Source organism: Aulonocara stuartgranti, assembly GCF_965226115.1.
Source record: "Aulonocara stuartgranti genome assembly, chromosome: 6".
Classification (NCBI taxonomy): domain Eukaryota; kingdom Metazoa; phylum Chordata; class Actinopteri; order Cichliformes; family Cichlidae; genus Aulonocara; species Aulonocara stuartgranti.
Window position 1 is genome coordinate 5,334,358 of NC_138944.1, and position 24,011 is coordinate 5,358,368.

General features: G+C 40.6%; 1 protein-coding gene across 4 annotated transcripts; it reads right to left on the reverse strand.

The window, feature by feature from the left end:
- Positions 1–9,807: 9,807 nt before the first annotated feature.
- On the reverse strand, positions 9,808–23,269 carry LOC309708459 (multidrug and toxin extrusion protein 1-like). 4 transcript variants are annotated; one of them, XM_082536531.1, is made up of 16 exons: positions 22,954–23,267; positions 16,840–16,941; positions 16,682–16,750; positions 16,311–16,459; positions 15,231–15,273; positions 14,294–14,338; positions 14,096–14,193; positions 13,727–13,824; positions 13,267–13,448; positions 13,084–13,192; positions 12,479–12,554; positions 12,020–12,089; positions 11,794–11,926; positions 11,218–11,312; positions 11,077–11,140; positions 9,808–11,004 (listed from the first exon to the last, which is right to left on the reverse strand). In XM_082536531.1, the coding sequence occupies exons 1-16, from the start codon at positions 23,125–23,127 to the stop codon at positions 10,760–10,762; spliced, it is 1,752 nt and encodes a 583-aa protein (XP_082392657.1). In that variant the 5' UTR covers positions 23,128–23,267; the 3' UTR covers positions 9,808–10,759. The 4 variants fall into 4 exon arrangements, with proteins under 4 accessions (XP_082392657.1, XP_082392659.1, XP_082392656.1 ...); XM_082536533.1 differs by adding an exon at positions 22,500–22,590 and having other exon boundaries at positions 9,808–11,140; positions 22,954–23,025; XM_082536530.1 differs by having other exon boundaries at positions 9,808–11,140; positions 22,954–23,269.
- Positions 23,270–24,011: the final 742 nt, after the last annotated feature.

A 24,011-nucleotide genomic window follows, 5' to 3' on the forward strand; every position in this document is an offset into this window, starting at 1 on the left:
CTTTCCAGAAGGATTAGAGCCTTTCCTCGATTGCACTGGGTCCTTCCACCTGCAAATAAAACAGGGTCCAATGAAACAGAGTGAGACTGGATGAGGTTGTAACTAAAGTAACTAAAGGTAGCAAAGGATGATTTATTTACAGAACATAATTAAGGTGAATGTGTATGTCAGCAAGTCAGTAGTGTAAAACGTGCATGAGCATGTGACAAGGTCAGTAAGAATCAAAAACACATGTTGTAGCTGAGCCAGTGTAGTCTAGGAAGCTGGTGTCCAAACCAAACAATAGCAGTGAGGAAAGGATAACCAGAGAGCAAGGGAAGGATCTGCTGCAGGAAAGAGGGAGCTTTTATAGTTAAACTCACTGGGCTTAGCTGTACCTCAAGCAGCAAGCTTCTTTAATCAGCTCCTGCAGAACGAAGCACAGCACAAAAAACAAAACAGAGACACCCATCACCTGGGGTCATCAAAATATGCAGCGCTCAGATACCAGAATACATCTTTATTAAGTTTCACTGTGAAAAAATGACTCAAAATTTCATTAAAAAAGTCTGTTCCACTTGACAGAGTATTGCAGATATTCAAATATGATGCAGTGAAATGAAAACAAAGCTGAAAAATGGCTCTTCTTTTAAATGTCATGTAAATAAAAGCGCTGGATACTGACAACAATATAAATCTCTAAACAATATTTCCCACAAATATTTGAAGACTTTTATGCAACAGACCTCAAATGGCTTGAAAATGCAAATGATTAGAGGTAATTTGTCTGGCCCTGAATACGTAACAGTCTGCTCGCTGCATCACAAAACAGTTACTTTTTAACAGAGAAAAGAAACACTGTCATCCCAGACTTGAACTGAAGATGAGAAATAAATAAACAGCTGAAAACGACTGAACCAAGATGGGGCTGAGTGGGACAGAAGTCATTACCACAGGTAGCTCAGTGATGAGCTCTGTGCTTGTCTCTGAGATGAGACTGATGACTTACAGTGAGCTCTGAGTGACTTCAAAGAGACGACTTTTTGACGTTTGCTTCAATAAGATTCTTATTTATGTATTTATTTTACAGTGGAGCTGTTTAATCATACATAAATACACACATTCACACTTAAAGCTGCCCAGTATGACCAGAAGACAGTGATTCATAAATTATCAAGTGACTGCTTCAATGCTTTGCAGACTCTTTATTGTTACATTATTATGAATCAGGACAATACTTTTACACAGCAACTTCCTCAGAGGGTTTCAGTTACCTGGACATTTAAATTCAGTAGAATCACCAGCATAAAAATATAAAACCAAAATTTTTACATTTGATTCTGGAGAAGTGGAGACGAACAGGTGAGCATCAGGGAGCAGGGTCAGGTCATTGATGGGAAACTGAGTCAGTCTGAGGGTAAGTGTTACCATGGTAACAACCCCTTGTTGTGAGAATGTCACACACTAGAGGAGCAGTTTATTAGGAACACCTGTACACCCGTTTGATTGTGATTGTACAAAGACATGCAGATATGGTCTTATTTACCATAAATGATTGTCAAACGTAATTAGACAGACAGGGCAAAATTTAATTAAATCCTTAATCTTCTTTGGTACTTCTGATTTAGCTTTTAGGCAGACAAATCAGTTTCTATGCTTAATGCTACAACAAAAATACCCCACAGTTCACAAAAAAATCCTACTAGAGACATGATTTTATCAATTTCAGAATCCTCCCATATGGAACAGATATATATAAATCTTATAAAGTTTGTATCTGTCTTGTGTGAAACTTGTATGAAAAGCATATAAGAGTGAAAACAGATATAAGATCCCTTGAAAAATTATATAATGAAACTTGTATGTTTTGGATACTTCCTAAAACAATGTATGAAAGTAATGAGAAAGTGGCCACTTTCATGAGTAATCACATATAAGTTTCTTGTTCTTGAGTTACAGCATTCATGACATTTTCAGAAAATGTTACCTCTGACCTTGAGATCAAAGTCACTGAAATTCAAACTCATCCAAGAATTTTAGTAGCTGCACCGAAGCTATCAATTTGAAAAACTTTAAACCAACCTGAGCCGCTGAGTTGTGGCATCATGTGACATCACAGTCATATTTTTATTCTGAAAATACAGACTGTAAAGAATGTTACCTTTGCATCAACAAATCTGTAAAGTCTTCAGTAACCCAACCTGAGCTGCTGAAATATGGCATCTTAAATATCACATTCCTTCCACCAAAACAGACCAAGTGCCCAATCTGGAACCAGTTGCACCTTACAATAACCACCAATGAGTCACAAATGTAGCCTGGGATTCTGTCCTTGATTTCTTTGCATTTTACCATAATTTTTTTTACTGTTATAGTCTGTTCTCAAACTGAAATGTGACCTGGATCTCATCAGACACCATGGTCCTGCACCAACACTGGAAAAAGCTCAAGAGAAAAAAGTTTTATAATGTATAAAGATGCACAGCGCCTTCTTTTTGCTTCAAGAGCAGGTCTAGTCCCAGTGAACAGAGTGTGCCTGAAGACATCTGCTTTCTCATACTTCTGTTTTGTATCTCCTTGTTTTCACTGTCTTTATACAGGATTGTTGATAAAATGTACATTAAGTTCTATGAGTCACAAAGATCAACTGTCATCAAACTGATTATCATTATCAAACAGTGGCCTCATTTTACACACATTTTCATTAAAGGCCTTAATAAAGCTGTCCTTTGTTTACTACATATTCCGCCTTTTTCATCTTATTGAATTCATCTCTGTGGCTGGACAGTGTAAGACGGGGCACAGACTGCACACAGCTGTTCCTCTGTTGAATCAACAGTGTAAGTAACCCTCCCACAAAAGAAGGTGCATTTTTATTACTTAGATAAACTTTGTGCTCCAACTCATGACTCTATTTAAGGGTGATTTTTGCTGTGAGGATTATTCATGTTAATTTAAAAAAAAAAATCATTATTACAAGTAGCTGATGAGCCACAGCTTCCTTGGGGATTTTACAAATCAATGGCCTGTAATTCTTTAACACAGTGAAATTTAGGGAGTTTTTTTTAACAGGCTGTATTTAATTGATCTGGTATGCAACCTGATGAAAGTCATTGATTGATAGCAGAAGTTAGGTGAAGATGGAAGACTCACAATGAGAAATTTGGGAGTAATACTGGCCTTAAGGCAGGAAGTAGTATAGGAGATATGTAATGGAAAACTCGATAAAGCTCAGATACCAGATTAGCTGAGAATCTTGGACCGGTTGTCAGGATCCAGGTTTGCTGTGTGACCTAATAAAAGTGATCTTAACAGCAAAAAACCCCAAATTATGTATATATATAATTTTTTTTCAATCAGCAGAAGACACAGTAAGAAACCCAGACTAGATTAAGGTTAATTAAGATTAAGGTTAATTATTGAAGGTGTTAACAGGAAGCTTGGACTGTGCATATTATTGATAATGGAGTCAGAGAAGATGAATGTTCTGAGTTGCTTGAATGTATTGCCGCTTCATGTGAAGCTAGTTCAGCATTTTATCATTTTTATTCATAATTGTTGATTTAATTGGAGGGATTGAAACTGGAACAAATCTGGATTTTAAAGCTATGTTTTCTGAGAGCTAATATACTCAGCTCACAAGAAAAGTATTTATACTCTAAATTTACACATTTTTCTTTTAAAATCAGATTTGACTTTTGCACATGAAATTTTTTTTAGTTTTTGTTTTTTTGCCCAGTTGACCGTTAAAATGAAAGTTAAAAACTGATGCCTCAGTGCTAGAGTGGTTCATGTGCTTTTTTTTTTGGTTTTTTTTTAGTACACAGAGCTTAGATATTAAAATGTATCTGTATTAAGTTACATTGTGACAGCATGACTCCAAGCACCATATTGTCTACATGACAAAGTATTACAAATATATAGTGCATCCATCGATCCTTCCTCTTCTGTTTATCCTTATCAGGGTTCCTGCTGGGAGGGCTGGATCCTAGCTCAGCTACCATATGGCGAGAGGCAGGGTTCACCCTGGACAGGTTGCCAATCTGATGTAGGGCTAACACACCGACAGGAAACCATTCACTGCTTAATCATCAATTGACCTAACCCCACTAACAGCATGTCTTTAGACTGTGGGAGGAAACTGGGCAGAACCTGCACCAACATGGGGAGAACATGTGAACTCCACACAGAAAACCTGTGGCCAGAGGGTGGAGCCAAACTCAGGACCTTCTTGTGAGGCAACAGTGCTAACCACCATTCCACCATGTGGCCCAAAAGATGACAACAGAGAATAAAAACTATTTGTACTGAAAGTGCTGAATACTGACAAAAAAATGTGCAGGTTTAAACAATATTTCCAATAAACGTTATGTTATGTTATGTAACAGGTGTCAAATGACTCAAAAAAGGAAATCTGGCCCTGAACACAGTCTGCTGGCGGTATCACAAAGAAGTTACTTTTTAACTGTGATCATGCAGAGAAAAGAAACAATGTCATCCTGGACTTGAACTGACACTCATAAATCACTAAACAGCTGAAAACATCTGAACCACGAGAGGGCTGAGTGGGACATCAGTCATTTCTACAAAATTCTCCCTGTTTGCAGAGGAGCTGTTTCATTACATATAAATACACACAGTCACACTTAACAGCTGCTGAGAATAAGCAGAAGTTTGTGATTGTTGGATCATCAAGGGAAAGAGGACCCACTTTCCACTGGGGACAAAGAGGGAACCTCGGTCCACTCCTGACCATGATGGAGTATTCTTCATCTCTGTTACTTCACCACTAGTTTTCTTTTTTTTTTTTTTTTTGCCTGTCCCATTTGGTTCTTTAGCCGTCAGAATTGTTGTCTGAAGACCAACAAGGATACCCAATGGATTTATTTTGCCAAATGGATCAACGTGGCATTGCCGTATTGGTCCATTTGATCGACCTTTGTTTTTATTATTTAAACTTTATTATTTAAGCGCGCTTGTATTCAAATGGTTTCCACATGTAATGGTCTGCAAGAGGATGTAGAGAGCCATAGCCCCGTCCCCCAGGGCATGAAGGAGGCATGGAGGAGATCCAGGCCCCAGACATCCAGAGGCCCCAGAGTGCGAGAGCCCAAGGAGGACCACCGGAGGGGCATCCGTGCCACCTTCATGGGAAGGGCTGAGGATCCCCAGACAAGGCGTCACCCAGTAGCCACCGAGCAGAACCTAGAGGGGGCTGCACCGGCGTGCCCGCCGGCTCTGCCGGCAGCCAGCTGTGCCAGAGTGAACCAAGCCGCAGGCCCAGAGGCCAGAGGCCTGAGGGCCCCCCGCACCACTAGTTTTCTTGATCATGTCTATGGTCCAGCTTCATCAGATGCAGCGTGATACAGAGTATAAATCACACTATTCACGGATTTTGCTCCCAGTTCTTTCTCCTAGATTTCTCCCCTTTTGTGAATGAAAATAAAAAACACTTACAGTAAAAACTGCATTGTGCATTCAAACTCTGTCTCTTCTTCCGGACGGATGTGACCATGTTATCTTCTAATACAGTGGCTTGCAAAAGTATTCGCCCCCCTTGAACTTTCCCACATTTTGTCACATTACAGCCACAAACATGAATCAATTTTATTGGAATTCCACGTGAAAGACCAACACAGAGTGGTGCACACGTGAGAAGTGGAACGAAAATCATACATGATTCCAAACATTTTTTACAAATAAATAACTGAAAAGCGGGGTGTGCGTAATTATTTGCCCTAAAGGACTATTTAGCACCTCCTGGATGTCAGCTCACGAGGTTTGTGTGTTTTATTTTCTGTAATCAAGGATTTTTGATTGATTAACACTACTTACAAGAGCGCATTTTGATGTGTTTTGTTTTATTGTTTTGTCCGTGAGCAGTTCTCACGGGTTGCCAAGACCAGAATAAACCCTGTTCTATAACTATATCGTGCGTACGTCAATCCTTGAGGGTGCTACACTGTCCATAGGACAACTATTAGTCGTGCACTGCACAAAGTTGGCCTTTATGGAAGAGTGGCAAGAAGAAAGCCATTGGTAACAGAAAACCATAAGAAGTCCCGTTTGCAGTTTGCCACAAGCCAGGTGGGGGACACAGCAAACATGTGGAAGAAGGTGCTCTGGTCAGATGAGACCAAAATGGAACTTTTTGGCCAAAATGCAAAACGCCATGTGTGGCGGAAAACTAACACTGCACATCACTCTGAACACACCATCCCCACTGTCAAATATGGTGGTGGCAGCATCATGCTCTGGGGCTGCTTCTCTTCAGCAGGGACAGGAAGCTGGTCAGAGTTGATGGGAAGATGGATGGAGCCAAATACAGGGCAATCTTGGAAGAAAACCTCTTGGAGTCTGCAAAAGACTTGAGACTGGGGCGGGGTTCACCTTCCAGCAGGACAACGACCCTAAACATAAAGCCAGGGCAACAATGGAATGGTTTAAAACAAAACATATCCATGTGTTAGAATGGCCCAGTCAAAGTCCAGATCTAAATCCAATCCAGAATCTGTGGCAAGATCTGAAAACTGCTGTTCACAAACACTGCCCATCTAATCTGACTGAGCTGGAGCTGTTTTGCAAAGAAGAATGGGAAAAGATTTCAGTCTGTAGCTGTGCAAAGCTGGTAGAGAGATACCCTAAAACAGCGGTCCCCAACCCCCGGGCCTCAGACCGGTACCGGTCCGTGAGTCGTTTGGTACCGGGCCGCGAGAGTTGAGGCTCAGGTGTGAAATGTATAGTTTTCAGGGTTTTTATCAGTTTTCAGCGTTATTTTGTTATCGTTTTTATCGTTTACTCGGTTTTCCTGGGTCTTTTCACGTGTGTTATGAATAAATTTTCTTTTTTTCGGTACCGGTACTAGTTTTATTTTGTTGTATTTGTTGTACACCTTAAAGGCCGGTCCATGAAAATATTGTCGGGCATAAACCGGTCCGTGACGCAAAAAAGGTTGGAGACCGCTGCCCTAAAAGACTGGCAGCTGTAATTGCAGCAAAAGGTGGTTCTACAAAGTATTGACTCAGGGGGCTGAATAATTACGCAACTTCACGGTTTGTTGAAGACTGGCCAGTCAGTTGGCTTATCTGAACAGTCACCAGGAGGAACAATGCCACCATTTCTGTGATCTAACATCAAAGAGACCTGCTTTGGTGATAATTTATTTGAATTTCAGGAGTGAAACCACACCTCGATACACACCCTTCCAGCTCTATATATTCTCCCCCACTTCATTCATATCTTATTAGCAAATGGAGATCTACCCTTTTGCCCTTTGATTCCTTCCTCAAACCGCAACCGGCATTTCACAAAATTCAAAGTGTTTTTCAAGTGATGTCAACTCATAATAATGTTTGACACAAATGCATAATTTTTTTCTTAAGTCAGGAATGCAGTTCCTCTTGGTGCCACTTGAGGCTGGCTGTGTCAGTCCTCAGAGAGACCCATGAACAGCTTAAGGCACTAAAAAGCATTTTCACAGCTTCTGGCATCACTGGATAGTTTCCACTCTGATAACAACTGCATGAACTTTTGAAACCCCATTCTCAGGGATACTCAAGTTAGAGGTATGGCTGCTTTGATTTGTCTGGACGCAGGTAGTTTGATCCGATTGATAACTACAAGGCCTAAAGTCCACTATTTTGAGTCAGTCAGACTTCTATTGTTGTGTCACTAGAATTATGGCTTTGAGCATTTTTAATGGACAGTCTGTCTAGAATTGTCGCTCTAAATAGTCAATATCTGTACTCGTGTTTTGTACCCACACAGCTCACTAACAAACGTTAGCTGGTATTTCAGCACGCTATCCTTTCATGTAAATGTGTTCACCGCTGGCTAAAAACAACAAAAGGTCGACTAACATTACTATATCTGTGAGTCCCACTGTGGGGCGGCTCCAAGTGGGCCATAAAAGTACTGCAGTAATGAGAGAAATTCCTTTTTAAGTTACTCCCAAATATCTTAAGTTACATATTTATATACATTATGTCCAAATTTGTATACATTTTATTTATATAAAATGTATATAATTGAATTTAAACTGGTAACAGGAGGTGGTTAGTTAGTTACTATTACTCATTACTCTGACCTAAATTTACTGAAGCTTGAGCACAGTCAGGTCACTGATGGAATCGAAAGCTCCAGAGGGGAAATCACGCCAGTCTAAAGGTAGGTGTTACCATGGCAATAACGTCTTGTTGTGAAGATGAAAGAGTCATGCAGTAGAGGAGCGGTTTATTGGCAACACCTGTTAACTGTGATTGTATCCAGTGTGCTGCAGCCATGATACCAAACAGATATAGTTCTTCAGTTAAGCTTCACAATTCATTCCTCTTGGGGGAAAAAGGAAACATAATTAGACAGACACTGCAAAATTAAAACAATTCTTTAATTACGTGACTATAACAAGTAATTAAAGAATTACGTATCCACTTAACACACGCATCCACTTAACACACTGTTTACGGCAACAGCTACACCCTTTTTGCGCATGTTCTTCCTTTTTCAGCTATTTATTAATAAGTGACCTTTATGTATATATATGCCTGTATATATTGTGCTATTCTTAGTTAGCGTATTGTCTGTCTTTGTTAATGGTTGTTTATAATGGAGCACTGTAACGAAAAAGAATTTCCCCTAGGGATCACTAAAGTATTCTGATAAATCTTCTTTGGTATTTGTATCCTTTTACACAGAGAAATCAGTTATTCAATGTGTTTTGGGGACATGCTGGCAAAGGCATTGAAATGTATTTTGTGTGCATACAAAACACTACATATATACACAGTGTTTGGGAGTAACGGAATACATGTACCGCCGTTACGTATTTAAAATACAAAATATGAGTAACTGTATTCCGTTACAGTTACCGTTTAAAAAGGTGGTATTTAGAATACAGTTACTTTGTTGAAATAAATGGATTACACTGCGGTACTTTCCTGTTTCATTTTGTCGCGGGTCAGGACTGTTTGGGTTTTGTTTGACAGCTACGTTCTGTTGTTCCAGGCGGCAGCGTTACGGTTGCCATGGTTACAGGGCGACGCTCTCTCTCTCTCTGCGACTGTGTGTTTCCTGGGTGAGAGAGAGCGCCTTTTCGTTGTTGTTGTTGTTGTGCTAAGCTAACAAGCAGAATGCTACAAGCATAGCTCTAAAGAATGTAGCATCATGGGCAGTGTAGTCCGTGCTGCAGGGAGAATGGACTGCCATACACGTTATGTGTCTGTGAGTGCGAGGAGGGAGAAAAAGGGGAGTGGAAAAGTACGAGGTGTCATCGAGCAATAACGGGAGCTGGAAGCATGTAAATATAATAATAACGACTTCAGCCAAGAAGAGTGCCTGACGAGCCCAGTTGTAAGTAAGCTATTAAGACTCGACTGTACACTGTGTTCGTGTTTTCCTCCGAAAACAATAAGTTCCGTTGAAGCAGCCTTTCAACGCCTCTCTCTGTTTCTCGCAAGAAAAGTTGACCCACACAACAAAGTAAAGCTATTTTTCAGCTACGAGCCGACAGGGACCCCGCCGTAGTAGTCAGAGCTCCCTTTACTACAGTTCGGAGCCGTGGACCTTCAGTAATAGTAATAAATCACACAGCAATAGTACATTCATGTAGTTGTAAAAAGCATGATAATATATTAAGTAATCCAAAGTATTCAGAATACGTTACTGTCATTGAGTAACGTAACGGAATACGTTACAGAATACATTTTGGGGCATGCATTCTGTAATGGAATACATTTTAAAAGTAACCTTCCCAACACTGTATATACAACAATAACCCCAAGGTTCATGCACGAACCCTCAACTAAAAAACAAACAAAACTGTCACTGGAGTTCTGTTTTGGTCAAGTAACTTCGACCTTTTATTGACAAAACGAGTACAGTTAAACAATATTTCTATAAATCATTACTGGAAGACGTCCCACTTTTCATACCACAGTCATAGTTTTATTCTGAAAATACAGACTGTAAAGAATGTTACTTTAGTATTAAAACATCAGTATCTTCCTTCCACCAAAACAGACCAAGTGCCCAATCTGGAACCAGTTCCACCCTACAATAAAAGTTTTTTGTTCTGTTATATTCTGTTCTCAAACTGAAATGTGGCCTGGATCTCACTGTCCTGCACCAACACTGGACAAAGGTCAGCAGAAAAAAGTTATATAGTGTGTAAAGATGCACAGTGCTTTCTTTTTGCCTACAAGAGCAGGCCTAGTCCCAGTGAAGAGAGCGTGCTTTTGTGTTTCCTTGTCTTAACCCTGCCTAAGATGTACATGAAGGAAAGAGGTGGACTGCTCCAACAGTTGCAAGCAAGGATACACAGGTTTATCAGTGATGTTTAAAAGAAGTGTGACTAACTGTATGCAAACAATATCTTTAAAGTTGCTACATACTGCTACAGTGTGAATGGTATTACAGCAAAATATAAAATGAAATGAGAGGACTGGACGCTTCATAAAATGTGCATTAAATTATTTGCAGGTTCTGTATGTTACAAATTGACTGTAAAAATATCATCAAACTGATTATCATTATCAAACAGTGGCCTCATTTTACACACATTTTCATTAAAGGCCTTAATAAAGCTGTCCTTTGTTTACTACATATTCCGCCCTTTTCATCTTATTGAATTCATCTCTGTGGCCGGACACTGTAAGACGGGGCACAGACTGCACACAGCTGTTCCTCTGTTGAATCAACAGTGTAAGTAACCCTCCCACAAAAGAAGGTGCATTTGTATTACTTAGATAAACTTTGTGCTTTTTGTCCAACTGTCAACTTTGCATCATTTCAGCAGTGGAGTGAGGACGGTGTTGGTAATGACTCCAGCAGCGAGGATGAGGATCATGATGAGTATCGCCAGGCCGCGCCGTAACACCAGCTGTGACACTGACAGAACATCTCCCACTGTAGTGGTGTTGGTGGTTTGACTCTCTTCTGGTATTTGCATCTCCATCAATACGTGGTCCACCTCGGCGCTCTCACCACTGGATGCAATAGTACTGATTGGGGTCTGGATGAGATTAGAGTCTAGGGTTTGGAAAGAGAAGCATGAATAAGACACTGTAATAATGGGATGTTTCAGCCAGTTTGCCCACTCACCTCTATTTTCCATCTTGATCGTGTCTTTTTCTTCTTTGACGCGGACTCCCGCTCGCACTTCAGCCTGATCAGACACAACAGTCAATGACATGCTTTGATGAGTGAAAGTGTGATAAACTGTCAATAGATGCAGGTGTGCACCTCTTCAGCAGCCTTCTTCCAATTGAGTTTGCACAAAAATGTGATGAAAAAGATCGACTGCACGAACACGCAAACCGTAAGGCCTGCCCAAAATCCTACAGCAGAAAAAACAGAAGAAGAAGAGTTTTAATGGGTTGCCTGCTTGTCAGGCCGGAGGTACATTTAATTTCTGACTGCTGCACACATTTGTTCCCAATACAGCATAACCTGAAAGACTTAACATGCGGTGATTGTCGCTTTCGCATAGCGTCAGCAGTATATGCATCATTTTAATGAAAGACAATTTAAGGTAAGATTAGATAAAGAATACTGTCTAAAATGTTTCATTTAAAAGGTTAAAGATTTAATTTTTCCTATTAGTACTTTTTTTTCTTTACATCTAATGTATTTATTTTTCTATGTAATTGTAATTCTGAGCATTTTGTATTTCATGATTTTGTGTAAAACTGTAAATAATCACCGAAAGATGACAACAACAGCAAATAATATTTTCTCTTATCTTGAATATGTCACATTAATTTACTGTGAAGGAAAATAAAAGAACTTGGAATGACTTCACTGCTCTGCCACCCTCACCTACAACTCCCATTTCGGCTGCAAACATCAGGGACACGCCAGTGGGTAAGCCAATAAAGTAGTACCCGATCAGGTTACACAGAGCACCAACCGACTGCTTTCCTACACCTCTGACAACTCCTCCAGTCACGCCCTGTAAACACAAACACAGATTTCTTTGAATCACATTTTATATTTTTCAGTATTAGCCTAAAATGTTGATCACTGCTGTAAAATCATTTCTTACCGCAATTGCATCACCAAGATGCAAGAAACCAAACACCAACATGATGTCAGAAACCCTCTGCAAAATATCACTAAAAAAATATGTGCAGTTAAAATACAGTCAAACACCATGAAGCATACACAAACTTGAAAAACGACCTTCAATGCAATGAGCTCCATGTAACATGAAATTATTTGATTATTGTGTTCGTTTTTATCTAATCAACAATGTAAACCAGTCTTGTTTCAGTTAATGAAATGGACACTGGGACAAAGGGATGAATAACAAGCGTAACTGTTTTTTTTTTATTTGGCACCCGTATGTGTCTGTGAGTCAGCATGAAAGTTAAAGCCTTACTTAACATTCAACAGTTCAAGCAGCCACATAAAACAACCTGATGTGACCTATACAAGAATACCAAAATAAGTAACGGAGAAACTCGTCCTAGAGTAGAGGTTAAAGGTCAGAAATTATACTTACAGCTCTGAAGTAAAAATGTATCCAATTACATTTTTACAGGCACAGAAAATAGCGCTGACAAAGCACGCTATTATGACTGCAACGAGAAAAAGAAACCAGAATAAAATGCATTACACTCTTTTAAAATCATTCAATTTTAATATTGAAGGAAAAAGCGATGACAAGAACACAGAAAGCACTTTAAATACAGCAGCCAGGTTTATTAGATTACATTTTTATTGATTTACTCTGATGGGTCAAGAGGACACAGGCAGCCAGTGGATTTAAACCCATGACCGTTTTGCTGTGAAGTACCTTCCTGCATGGTTTATAGCTCGGTACAGCTTCCTTCCACAGTCCAAAGACATCCATGCTAGGTTAGCTAATGATGGGATAAGCTCCCATCAACAATATGGTATTGGATAAGCTGTTAAGGAGGTGGCAGGACGGATGGATTTATATTTTATTACATTTATGCTTCATATGCTTATTTAACAATATTTTATTCAAAATTTTCTATTCATGAGGCTCAATATGAAATGAAACTAGAGCTGCTACTGCTCAGTTATCAGTATTTTTAGTGCTTTCCATTTATGTAACACAGACAATAATACGTCGGTTCTTACATGCACAGATGATGGGGACTTTGCTTGACAGCTTGGCCTGCTCGATGTTTCCTGCACCAAGTGCATTCCCAACCCGTACGCTGGCAGCACTAGCAAACCCTAGTGGAATCTATGGAAAAAGTCCATGTGTAATTCCAAAATGTAACGCCAAGTCAACATGCAAGCAAAACTGAGTGGAGTTACCATGTATGCTAGAATGGACAGCTCGTAGGTTATTGACTGAGCTCCCAACTCGGCCTCACTGATCACACCGGCCAGGAATCCTCCCACTTCAAACATCCACCACTCCAGACAGAGCATGAGCATGCTGGGGACAGCCAGCTGGACAAAGGGTCCCCACTCCTGGAGACAGTCAAGGGACCAACCTGTGGGTCAGAGTGACTCTATATGTCATCTTTCAAACTATTGGTTTAAATTATAATTTTATGATAGGCCTAGGATCAACAATTACCAATGAAGGATTTACATATATTTGACCTTACCATGAAATGTTATTTAAATCCCACACGTTTTAACTATTACAGAGATGTCTTAAAGTTTATTGAAACCCTCCTGTTAAAGAATAGTAACTGTCACGAATGACACAGCAAAATAAAAACATTTCAGCAAGTTCAAGATTCCCTGTAGAAGTAAAATGACTGACCTGCCCATGTAGCCTTATGCAGACCTCTCAAGTACATGTAAATGAATAAGACTGCTGCCAGCAAATACTGGGAGATGGCATTGGCTGCTGCTGATCCACTTAAAGACAAAAACACCGTAAAAAATAAACATTTAATGCCACATATTTAAAGTGACAATCAAATGAAACGCTATCAACAGAGCTACCCAAACTAAAATTAGAAGGTAATGTAAGTTTTATTTGACTTTTTAGTCATTTAATCTATCGTGCAATCTGTGTTAAATTCACTGAATCATTAAATAAAGAATTTAAAACACATTAGTTTTCTTTGACTGAATTTAGAGTTACATTCAACCAATGATGTCACAGGAATGATGGAGGAAAACTTACGCAACACCCAAATCCAGCTGATGGATGAGGACGTAGTTGAATATTGCGTTAAAGACATTTCCAATTGCTCCAGTTATAACTTGAGGACATATAATTCCCTGTACACCAAAGCACAAAATACACATAACATTCATGTTAATGTTTTAAATGCACAGCCAACTATTAAGGTAATGTTGGGCCATATGCACGTTCAAGCACCTGATTTTGAAGATACCTCCCCTGCAGCTGGTACATGAAAGCAGCCTGAAGAAAGCAAACATTAAATGATAAGAGACTCATTGACAGAAGCGAAGAACAAATTTGAGCACATGATCGGATCTTAGGTTAATCAGCACGCTAACACTTTTTACTGAAGATAATAAACAGCCAAAGCTGAGAAACATGTCAAATGACAATAAGTTACAGTTACTACAGATTCATTGCATTTATATGCCTCCACTGAATGTCATTAACCCTTGTCTACTCTGTCCCAGAGTTTGTGGGATTGCTTTCTGATTTTCTGCAATATAAGTGCCTTAATGTGACTGTTGTGAATTGGAGCTGCTAAAAAAATGAACTGAGCTAAGAATTTGGACAGTTAGCTAAGGTCCTTTGAATCTAGGCAAGGCTTGTATGTTGTCCCTGTGCCTGTGGGTCCTCTTTGGGAATTCCAGCTTCCTCCCACAGTCCAGAGACATGCATATTAGGTTAACTGGTGATTTTTAAATTGGCTGGAGATATAAATGTGTTCGTGAATGGTTCGTGTCTCTTCATTAGCCCTGCTATACACTGTGCAGGTTGTACCCTGCCTCTAGACCTGTGACAGCTGGGATAGGTTCCAGTGCCCCTGCAACCCTGATTTGAACAAGTGGAAGAAAATTTACGGATGGCTTGAACTGAATCCTCTGGGAATAATGAGTGTTTGATGTTAATACATTGTAATAACAACCTAAAACGTTAAGCTGCTTCTGGAGAAAAAGTCGTCATCAACCAAGATCAGCAGGCGTCAAACATGAAAGACCGCACAAACCTAACCATGTGTAAATCTATTAAACTGTTAAGAACTTTGCATCTGGAACAGAGATCTAACAGATCTTTTAGCTGTGCTGAAATTGGTTATTTAACACCTTTCAAAACTCTGTCAAATCAAACTCACCGGCAGAGCAGGCATGAAGATCTTCACATAGAGCTGGGAAAGGCTTCATGTGGAAATGAAAAGACAAAGTAAGCCTGCAACACTGTTGATGGTGACTGCACATAAATTATGGGCACATTGTATTTTTCTTGTTCTTTTACTTCATTCTGCACATTACTGTTTCCTACTTTGGTAAACAACAGTGACTTCATTGTGTTATGCTGTAAAATAAACCCTGTGTGACCAATGATGATGCTTCATTTTTGAACTTATCAGATCCAACTAATCCCAAATAGTTTAGACAAACTGAAAATGCATCTCAGGTCTCGTGATGTCAATTACGTTTTTTGCAACTTTACCCAAAAGTCGAGACATGTCACTGGCATGTTAACATAGCATGTAGTCTGAGACGCTGCTGGGCTGTAAACCAGTACACAAATCTAACCAGTTATTCCTCACAGGTTAGTAATGATGAACCCTAAACTCACTTGCATAGAAAGCTGAGTGACTTTAACAGCTGACATGCAAATTGCTGTTTTCCTGAGTTTAATTTTAAAGCCCTGCAAGTACAAAGTTAAATATTTCCATAATCTGTGTGAAGAGGTCATAATTTGTTCTCCTGAATGAAAAATTCATGCCTTTGCATTACTGAATTCACATATTTGTGTTATGTTTAGAAAAAACTCAGTGAACAGTAAACAGTAAGAACCAGCACACTGACAGTTCAGATTAAAAACTGAACAACGGTGGTGAAGAAAGTGGAGGATTTAGCAGTTAAACAGACATTTCTAGTCTATGATACTTCAACAAATGAACAAAACTGGTTTAAAAATATTTTTACACAGCTGGTACCACAGTTCTTTTTCTTTTTGGCTTTAGCTAAAACCTTTGTTCAGGAAAACGTCTGAATTTTCCAGTGCTCAGTTAACTGTTCACTGCCACTGCAGGTATAATGTGCTTTTAGATTACTGCATTGTTTTGCACAAACTAATAGTGCTTGGCATTTTGCATAATTTGTGTTTCTTTAAGAGTGAGACAGACACATGCTCAGCAGTGTCACAACATCCACGCGTCTGTTATTGCTGGTTAATAACAGCTCACCTGGCGACCTCTGGACTCTGTTTGACAGCAAGTAGGAGAGGCTCAGTGTTGATGAGGATGGCCCAACAAGGGAAACAGGCCAGCAGCAGAATCAGAACTCCCCTCTGGAGAATCACACCCACACGCTTCAAGTTACCGCTCCCATACGTCTGCGTGAAACAGGTAGACAGACGCTCGGGTGAGAAAAGTTGGAAAACACAGAATCCCACCAAAGAACAAGGGTATGACTGATCATAGAAAAATAACTCCACACAAAAGCTCAGTGTTGAGATGTTTAAAAGGGCATTCCAGGAGAACCTGGGAACCCAGCTGTGCTGCTTGTGTTTGTCTTGGTTACACAAATAAAGTGAAAGCTCTGGTGAGGACCCTACCTGAGATATGAGGGTATCACAAGTTAACGACAAACCGGTGCCAATGGAAATACCAGTGACGTTAACTACCTGCAAACGAAACACAACATGCATAAAGTGGGGTAAAAAATGATGCATATTTACAGTTCAACAACAAAGGCACTGAAATGTCTGCTCACCGCAATTGATAATGCTACAGCTGCAAGTTCAGTTTTCCCCAGGTGACCACAGAACACCGTGCTGACAAAACCGATCATGAAAATCATGAACTGGGAAATGACCTGAAGCACAGAAGAGGAGATACTGACTCTGTGTTGTATTTAGAAATACATTTAAAGGAAAAATAAATAAGTAATGAATATGGTTAAAACATTTAGTAACTTAAGGATGTTAAACATTTAAGAAATATTGAAGCAAATGTATGTTGTTGAGCTTTAAGCAAAATCTGGACTAATTTGACATATAATCCAAATAAGCCATAAAAACACAATTAATGCATCTAAAATTAAATAAACATGATGCCAAACTGATAGGTTTGTAGCTTGAACCTATTCGCTGGAACGTTGAAGACAATATAATTACACAGCAAAGCAAGACACAAGGCACCAAAGTTCTCTGGTTTACTCATGCATGAGGGAGACCTGCCTAGAGCCAAGTGTCGTCCCACCACTTGACCTCCATCAGACTCTCAGCCAGGCTCCCCATAGCACTCCTGGCTGATTTTTTCCCTTTTTTCCGTGTGAGCTTACCTGCGATAACTTCTGGACACTTGTAGATCATTAGGACTAGAGTGTTCTTAACAGAAACAGCAACATTTTATGGTTACCTTGTCCTCAGCGCTCCGTGTGTCTGTGGCCTAGACACAGCTGAAGCCTGATTACAGCGTCTGGGCACCGAGCAGCCTCAATAGCCTGGAAAGGTGCTAACCGCTAGGCTAACTAGCAACAAGATGCCTTCCCTCTCCACAGATGACTACCACAGCCTCCTGCAGAAGATTGCAGTACTGGAGACAAAAATTCATCGCTTAGAAGTAAACGTGGAGGTAAATGGACTGTGTGGAAATGAAACAACCTTGCCTTTGATTCAAAACAATGGCGATGAGCAAGCTAGTACACAGCTAAGGAGCACAGATAACATGACCAAGAAAGTAGACTCTGTGCATTATTATAAATCCTCAAGTGATAATCCCCCCTTAGACTGTCTTGGTGCAAAACCAAGACATAAATCATGTCTCCTGGAAGGGGGAGGACGTATCACAGGCAGGGCACAGCGAGCTGAAATCTCTGAAACCGACTGGCCTTCACTTCCTACGAGACAGAGAAGCTCTTCTACCCCTGTATACGGGAGGAAACAGGACTGGACAACCGTGAATAGGAAGGTTAACAACAAACCTCCAAAACAACTGAATGTGAAACTGCAGAACAGATTTGCTCCACTATCAAAGGACCCTGGATCTATATCGGACAACCATCCATCTAAAAGCAGCGAAATAAGGTCTGAAAATCTGTTAAAAAGTGAAAGGCCACAGGGAAAGCTAAAGGCTAGGCCTGAAACTCTGATTCTGGGTGACTCTGCCGTAAAGGATGTACAAAGGATGTGCGGTAAGAACACTAAAGTCCTCTGCTTTCCTAACGATATGGTCAACAACCTGAAGGAGAGAATTCTTCAAATTGCAGATGAATATCCAACTGTGACAAACATTGTTCTGCATACAGGGTCAAACGATGTGTCCAAACAACAGTCGGAGGTTCTGAAACGGGACTTTACTGGATTATTAAATACTGTAAACTCTCTGAATGCAGCTGTATTCATCAGTGGACCTGTACCGCCGGTCAGAGGAGGAGACGAGAGATTCAGCAGGTTGTTTACACTGAATAAATGGCTTATATCAGCATGTGCTGACCACTCAGTGCACTTTATCGACAACTTTAATACTTTTTGGGAACGCAGGCATCTGTTCAAAGCAAATGGATTTAATTTTAACAAGTCAGGGGTGAAACTGTTCATCTCCAACTTGTTTTATTTCATACGTCATCCATCCGTGCTTGGTGCCAAGGCTGAGATAAACGAGGAGTTATCTCATAAAGAGGAACAAACAGAACTCCAAGAACAGACAAAGCCCAGCAGAAACCTTGAAGAGGAGCTCCATTTGCCCCCACCCGGGAAGAGCCTCAGAAAGGAGAGACATCCATGGCATCTGAGGAAGAGCCTCAGAAAGGAGAGACATCTAAGGCAAGAAGAGGGGTCCCTATTTGCCTCCAACTCTCTCAACAACACCAACGACCAGGACAAGGGACCACGACCTTCCCCAGTCCCCCAAACCCCTGACAGGCCATCACCCTCCTCCCCCTCCCTTTCTCCCTCCTCCCCACACCTGAAATTCACTGAGGTGATGATGGAGCGGGTCAATGCTGGGCTCAGATCTACCCCCCGTCCCAATCCCTTTTTGTCCCCCATAAACCCCCCACCAGAGCGGCCAAAGGTTCGCCATCGAGCCCCACCCTCAACAGAGCAATCGAAGTCACATTGCCCAGCCTCGCCCCCCTTAGTTCCTCTTCATGCCCTGTCTCCGCAGTCTGATGCGTGATGTGTGAAGGGTCCGGGCTGTGAGGATTATGGCAGTGATGACTTTTCCCAGGAGAAGCTGGGACCCTGTTTACTAGAAGGTTTTAAAATTTCTGTACTTTTAGGTGACAGGAGACATGTGGCCTGGTCAAAACACAGAGAGCTGCACTCTAAAAGATCTTTAAACATAGTAAACATACCTTGTGTGCCACAGACTGCTCCCAAACACGAGGGGACAAGTAATACCTCTAAAACACTTAAGTTGGCTTTATTAAACATTAGATCTCTAGCTGGGAAAACATTTTTAATTAATGATTTAATCACTGAGCACAGCCTTGATTTTATGTTTTTAACTGAAACTTGGTTGGACCAAAGTAACAGTGGAGCTGTTCTCATCGAGACGACCCCTCCTAACTACAGTTTTATCAGTGAGGTCAGGGCGAGCAGGAGAGGAGGGGGGGTTGCTGTCTTATTTAATGAATCATTTCAATGTAAGCAGCTATCTCCTGGAAGTTTTCAGTCTTTTGAATATGTGGCTTTACAGCTGAAGGCCCCATCCAAAGTTGTGTTTCTTAATGTTTACAGGCCTCCCAAATACTGCACAGACTTTTTTAATGACCTCAGTGAACTGCTGTCTGTGATCTGTGTTGATTTTGACTGTGTAATTATTGTTGGGGATTTTAACATTCATGTGGACAACCCTCAGGACAAAGGGACTAAAGACCTGAGTAACACTCTGGGCAACTTTGGGCTGACTCAGCATGTAACAGAGGCCACACATAATAGAGGACACACTCTTGACCTACTGATCTCCAAAGGCCTGAGCATTTCAAAGGTTACTGTGTCTGATGTGGGCCTGTCTGATCATTACTGTGTTTTCTTTGAAAGTAAAATCTCAGCCCACACAAATATATCAACAACAGTGATCACAAAACGGTGTATAACTGAACACAGTAGTGCAATTTTTAACCAGGTCTTCCCATTAACACCTGACCTGCCCAGAGGGTCAGTCAATGAGCTCGTCAATAGCTTCAATGCTAACATGTTAAATGTAATGGACACTATTGCTCCCATTAAGGTGAAGGTTATCTCTGGAAGGAAAAAGTCTCCATGGAGAAACTCCACACTGGTGAAAAATGAAAAAAGAGAGTGTAGGAAAGCTGAGCGCAGATGGAGAAAAACAAACCTCCAGGTTCATTATGACATTTATAAAGAGAAACTTCACAATTATAATTTACAACTGAGGAATGCAAGGAGGTCCTACTTCTCTGACATCATCACTAAAAACAGCCATAATGCTCGGGTCTTATTTTCTACAGTTGACAGGCTAACAAACCCTCCTGTGCCAGTGGCAGCCGAACTTCATTCGACCATGGCCTGCAATGACTTTGCCAAATTCTTCACTGAAAAAATCCAAAAAATTAGACAAGCAATTGGTACATCAACAGCAGATCCAGGATATGTACTGTGTCCACCAAAAAACTGTTTAAACACCATGAAACAGTTTCAACCTATTAACAGCAAAGACCTGGAGGACATCTTAGGTCAACTGAACTCCTCCTCCTGCTGTTTAGATGTCCTGCCAACAAGTTTTTTCAAAAAGGTCTCAAAGACTTTAGAGTCAGACCTGTTACAGATCGTCAACTTTTCTTTATTATCAGGTGTGTTTCCAGAATCACTAAAAACTGCTGTAATCAAACCTATACTGAAAAAGGACAATCTTGACAAGACACAAATGAACAACTACAGGCCGATCTCAAATCTCCCGTTTTTAAGTAAGATCATTGAAAAAGCAGTTTCTCAACAGCTCAGTTACTTCTTAAAACAGAATAATTGCTACGATGCCTTCCAGTCAGGTTTTAGGCAGAACCACAGCACTGAAACTGCTCTGACCAAAGTGTTTAATGACATATGTCTGAATACAGACAGTGGAAAAATGTCAGTCCTAGTTTTACTGGATCTCAGTGCAGCATTTGATACAGTTGACCACAACATGTTACTCAAACGACTGGAGAACTGGACAGGTCTTTCAGGAACTGTACTAAACTGGTTCAAAACATACTTAGAAAACAGGAAATACTTTGTATCAATAGGTAACTTCACATCTGAGCAGACAAGTATCACATGTGGAGTTCCCCAAGGTTCCATCTTGGGACCCCTTCTGTTTAACATCTACATGCTCCCACTGGCACAGATTATAAACAACAACAAAATAAACTATCACAGCTATGCAGATGACACACAAATATATATCACAATGTCACCAGGAGACCGAGGCCCTGTACAGGCTCTTGGTAAATGCATTGAGGAAATCAATGACTGGTTGTGCCACAATTTTCTCCAGCTAAACACAGGTCCTTACACTGGCTGCCTGTCCGTCAGAGGATAGACTTTAAAGTTCTGATGCTGGCCTATAAAGCTCTGAATGGTTTAGGACCAAAATACATCAATGACCTCCTGACCCAGTATGAACCTTCCAGATCCCTCAGGTCATCTGGATCCGGTCTTTTATCAGTTCCCAGAGTCAGAACCAGACATGGAGAAGCTGCATTCAGCTTTTATGCTCCTTATATCTGGAACAAACTCCCAGAAAGCCTCAGATCAGCTGAAACACTCAGTTTATTTAAATCCAGGTTGAAGACTCACCTGTTCTCAGCTGCATTTGAATAAAGCACCAAATCCACACTTTAAGCTTAAATTTCAAAACTTACATTTAACTACTGATTTTATCTACTGTTCTGATTTTATCTGTTTTGATTTTATATACTGTTTTGTTTGTTTGTTTGTTTGTTAATTAGTTAGTTTATTTGCTTGTTTTAATCAATTTTAAATCATGCTTTTTATTTGTTCTTGTTTCTAATGTCTCTGTAAAGCACTTTGAATCACCTTGTTGTTGAATTGTGCTATACAAATAAACTTGCCTTGCCTTGCCTTGCCTTTATTGTGGTTACATGAATATGCATAGGGTCATTAACATATAGCATCTTACATAGGTATACATGTGAACAAAGAATACTGTGTGTGTGTGTGTGTGTGTGTGTGTGTGTGTGTGTGTGTGTGTGTGTGTGTGTGTGTGTGTGTGTGTGTGTGGGTGGTACTGCTGATCAAAGGGTCATATACATGAAAGCACAAAGGCAAACATCCTTGACACGGGAAGAGGGTAGCCCCCCCTCACCCTAGATGGTTCACCCTAGATAACACGGTGAGGAACTCCTGCAGCTCATCTAAACAAAAAGCACTTAGACTAGAACAGACGTAGCTACGTTAATCCTACCATAAAACAATAAGAGAAGGTACGACCTCTCTCGTGCTCCCAGGATGTGGGTGTGCATTCTAGTGTGGAATACACACCAAGCCTCTGCAGCCTGTTAAAGATCACACAACCTATCACTACACAATTAATTATACACCTCTAAGCATACATGGTTAAATATTTCTAAGCATAAATGACAACCAACAATACAAAACCTAACACAAACCTGTCTAAGCAACTAAACAGATATAAACAGCTCGGTCCTACAGTCCCGGGTTTGTTTAGTTTAAACAAACGGGACGAGATATAACACAGTCTTAATAACGAGTCCCAAGTTTACTGACACATGGCACAACGTCTGTAGTAAATCAGTAACATCACACAGAGAGCGACAAACAGGGATGCCAAATAATGTCCGAATAAAAACACCACTACAGTTAAATATAGCTATTCAGTTGTGTCCACACAGTCTTACCACTGGTCCCGCTAGTTTGAAAAGTTGCACAAGCTCATTGCGGTAAACTGTCGGAATGAATCCAGGGACACATTTCTGGCAACAGCCGCGGGAGCTCTGTGCCACTTCACCTTCCTTTAAATCCCCCCTCGCTGCCTCTGTGCATTTTCCTGCTGTTTTTACCGAAGCGTCCATAATTGAACAGATCCAAGTGTTCTCTGCAAACAGCCGGACTGCTTTCTGTCACTGCTTCGCTCTCAGCAGCTACTGTATCTAGTAGAGGCTGATGTTTTGATAACGGGATCACGATGAGGAGGGGCCAGACACGCGCTGTAAGTTGAGGAGTGTCCTCGTGCATGTGTATACTGCTGCTGGGAAGTTTGGGAGTGTTTACACTTGTAAATAGCGCGTGCCACAGCACGGCGACAGACCCGCTAAGTGTGTGTTTAACACTCTCTGTCTAATCTATGGGGAAGGAAGAGAAACCAAACAAATAATTTTTATTTTAGTTCAGTAATTGGAAAAAAGATAAAAAATCTAGGTGGACAATAATTTCATAACAGTAGAAGTATGGGTGCAAAAAAACAGAACAGTCTTCCTCACACTGACTTGCATAAAGTTCGGTCCTCAAACTAATATACATTAACATACTTTCATCAGAAAAAATGTTGAAAATTAATAGTTTTTGCAGGTCAGACTGTCTGCAGAGTCTGTTTGCGATGCTGGATTGTTTTGCATCTGGGCAACTTTGGTTCAGGTGGTTGAGCAGGTTGTCTTGCAGGATCCTTGGGTACTGACCCCCGAGTTTGTGTGTGTGTGTGTGTGTGTGTGTGTGTGTGTGTGTGTGTGTGTGTGTGTGTGTGTGTGTGTGTGTGTGTGTGTGTGTGTGTGTGAGAAATTGTGAGAAAGTCCTTAGGTATAGATAAAAGCAATATATGAACGTGTGTGTTTGGGTCAGCTGAGTAGGAAGGTGCTACACATAGCAGCATGGCTGCTTTGTTTGACAGGCGCACAGACACAGATAGCTGTAGGTGGCCTGGTTTCTCCCTCTGACCTATCCTCACTCCTGTGTTTGTGTT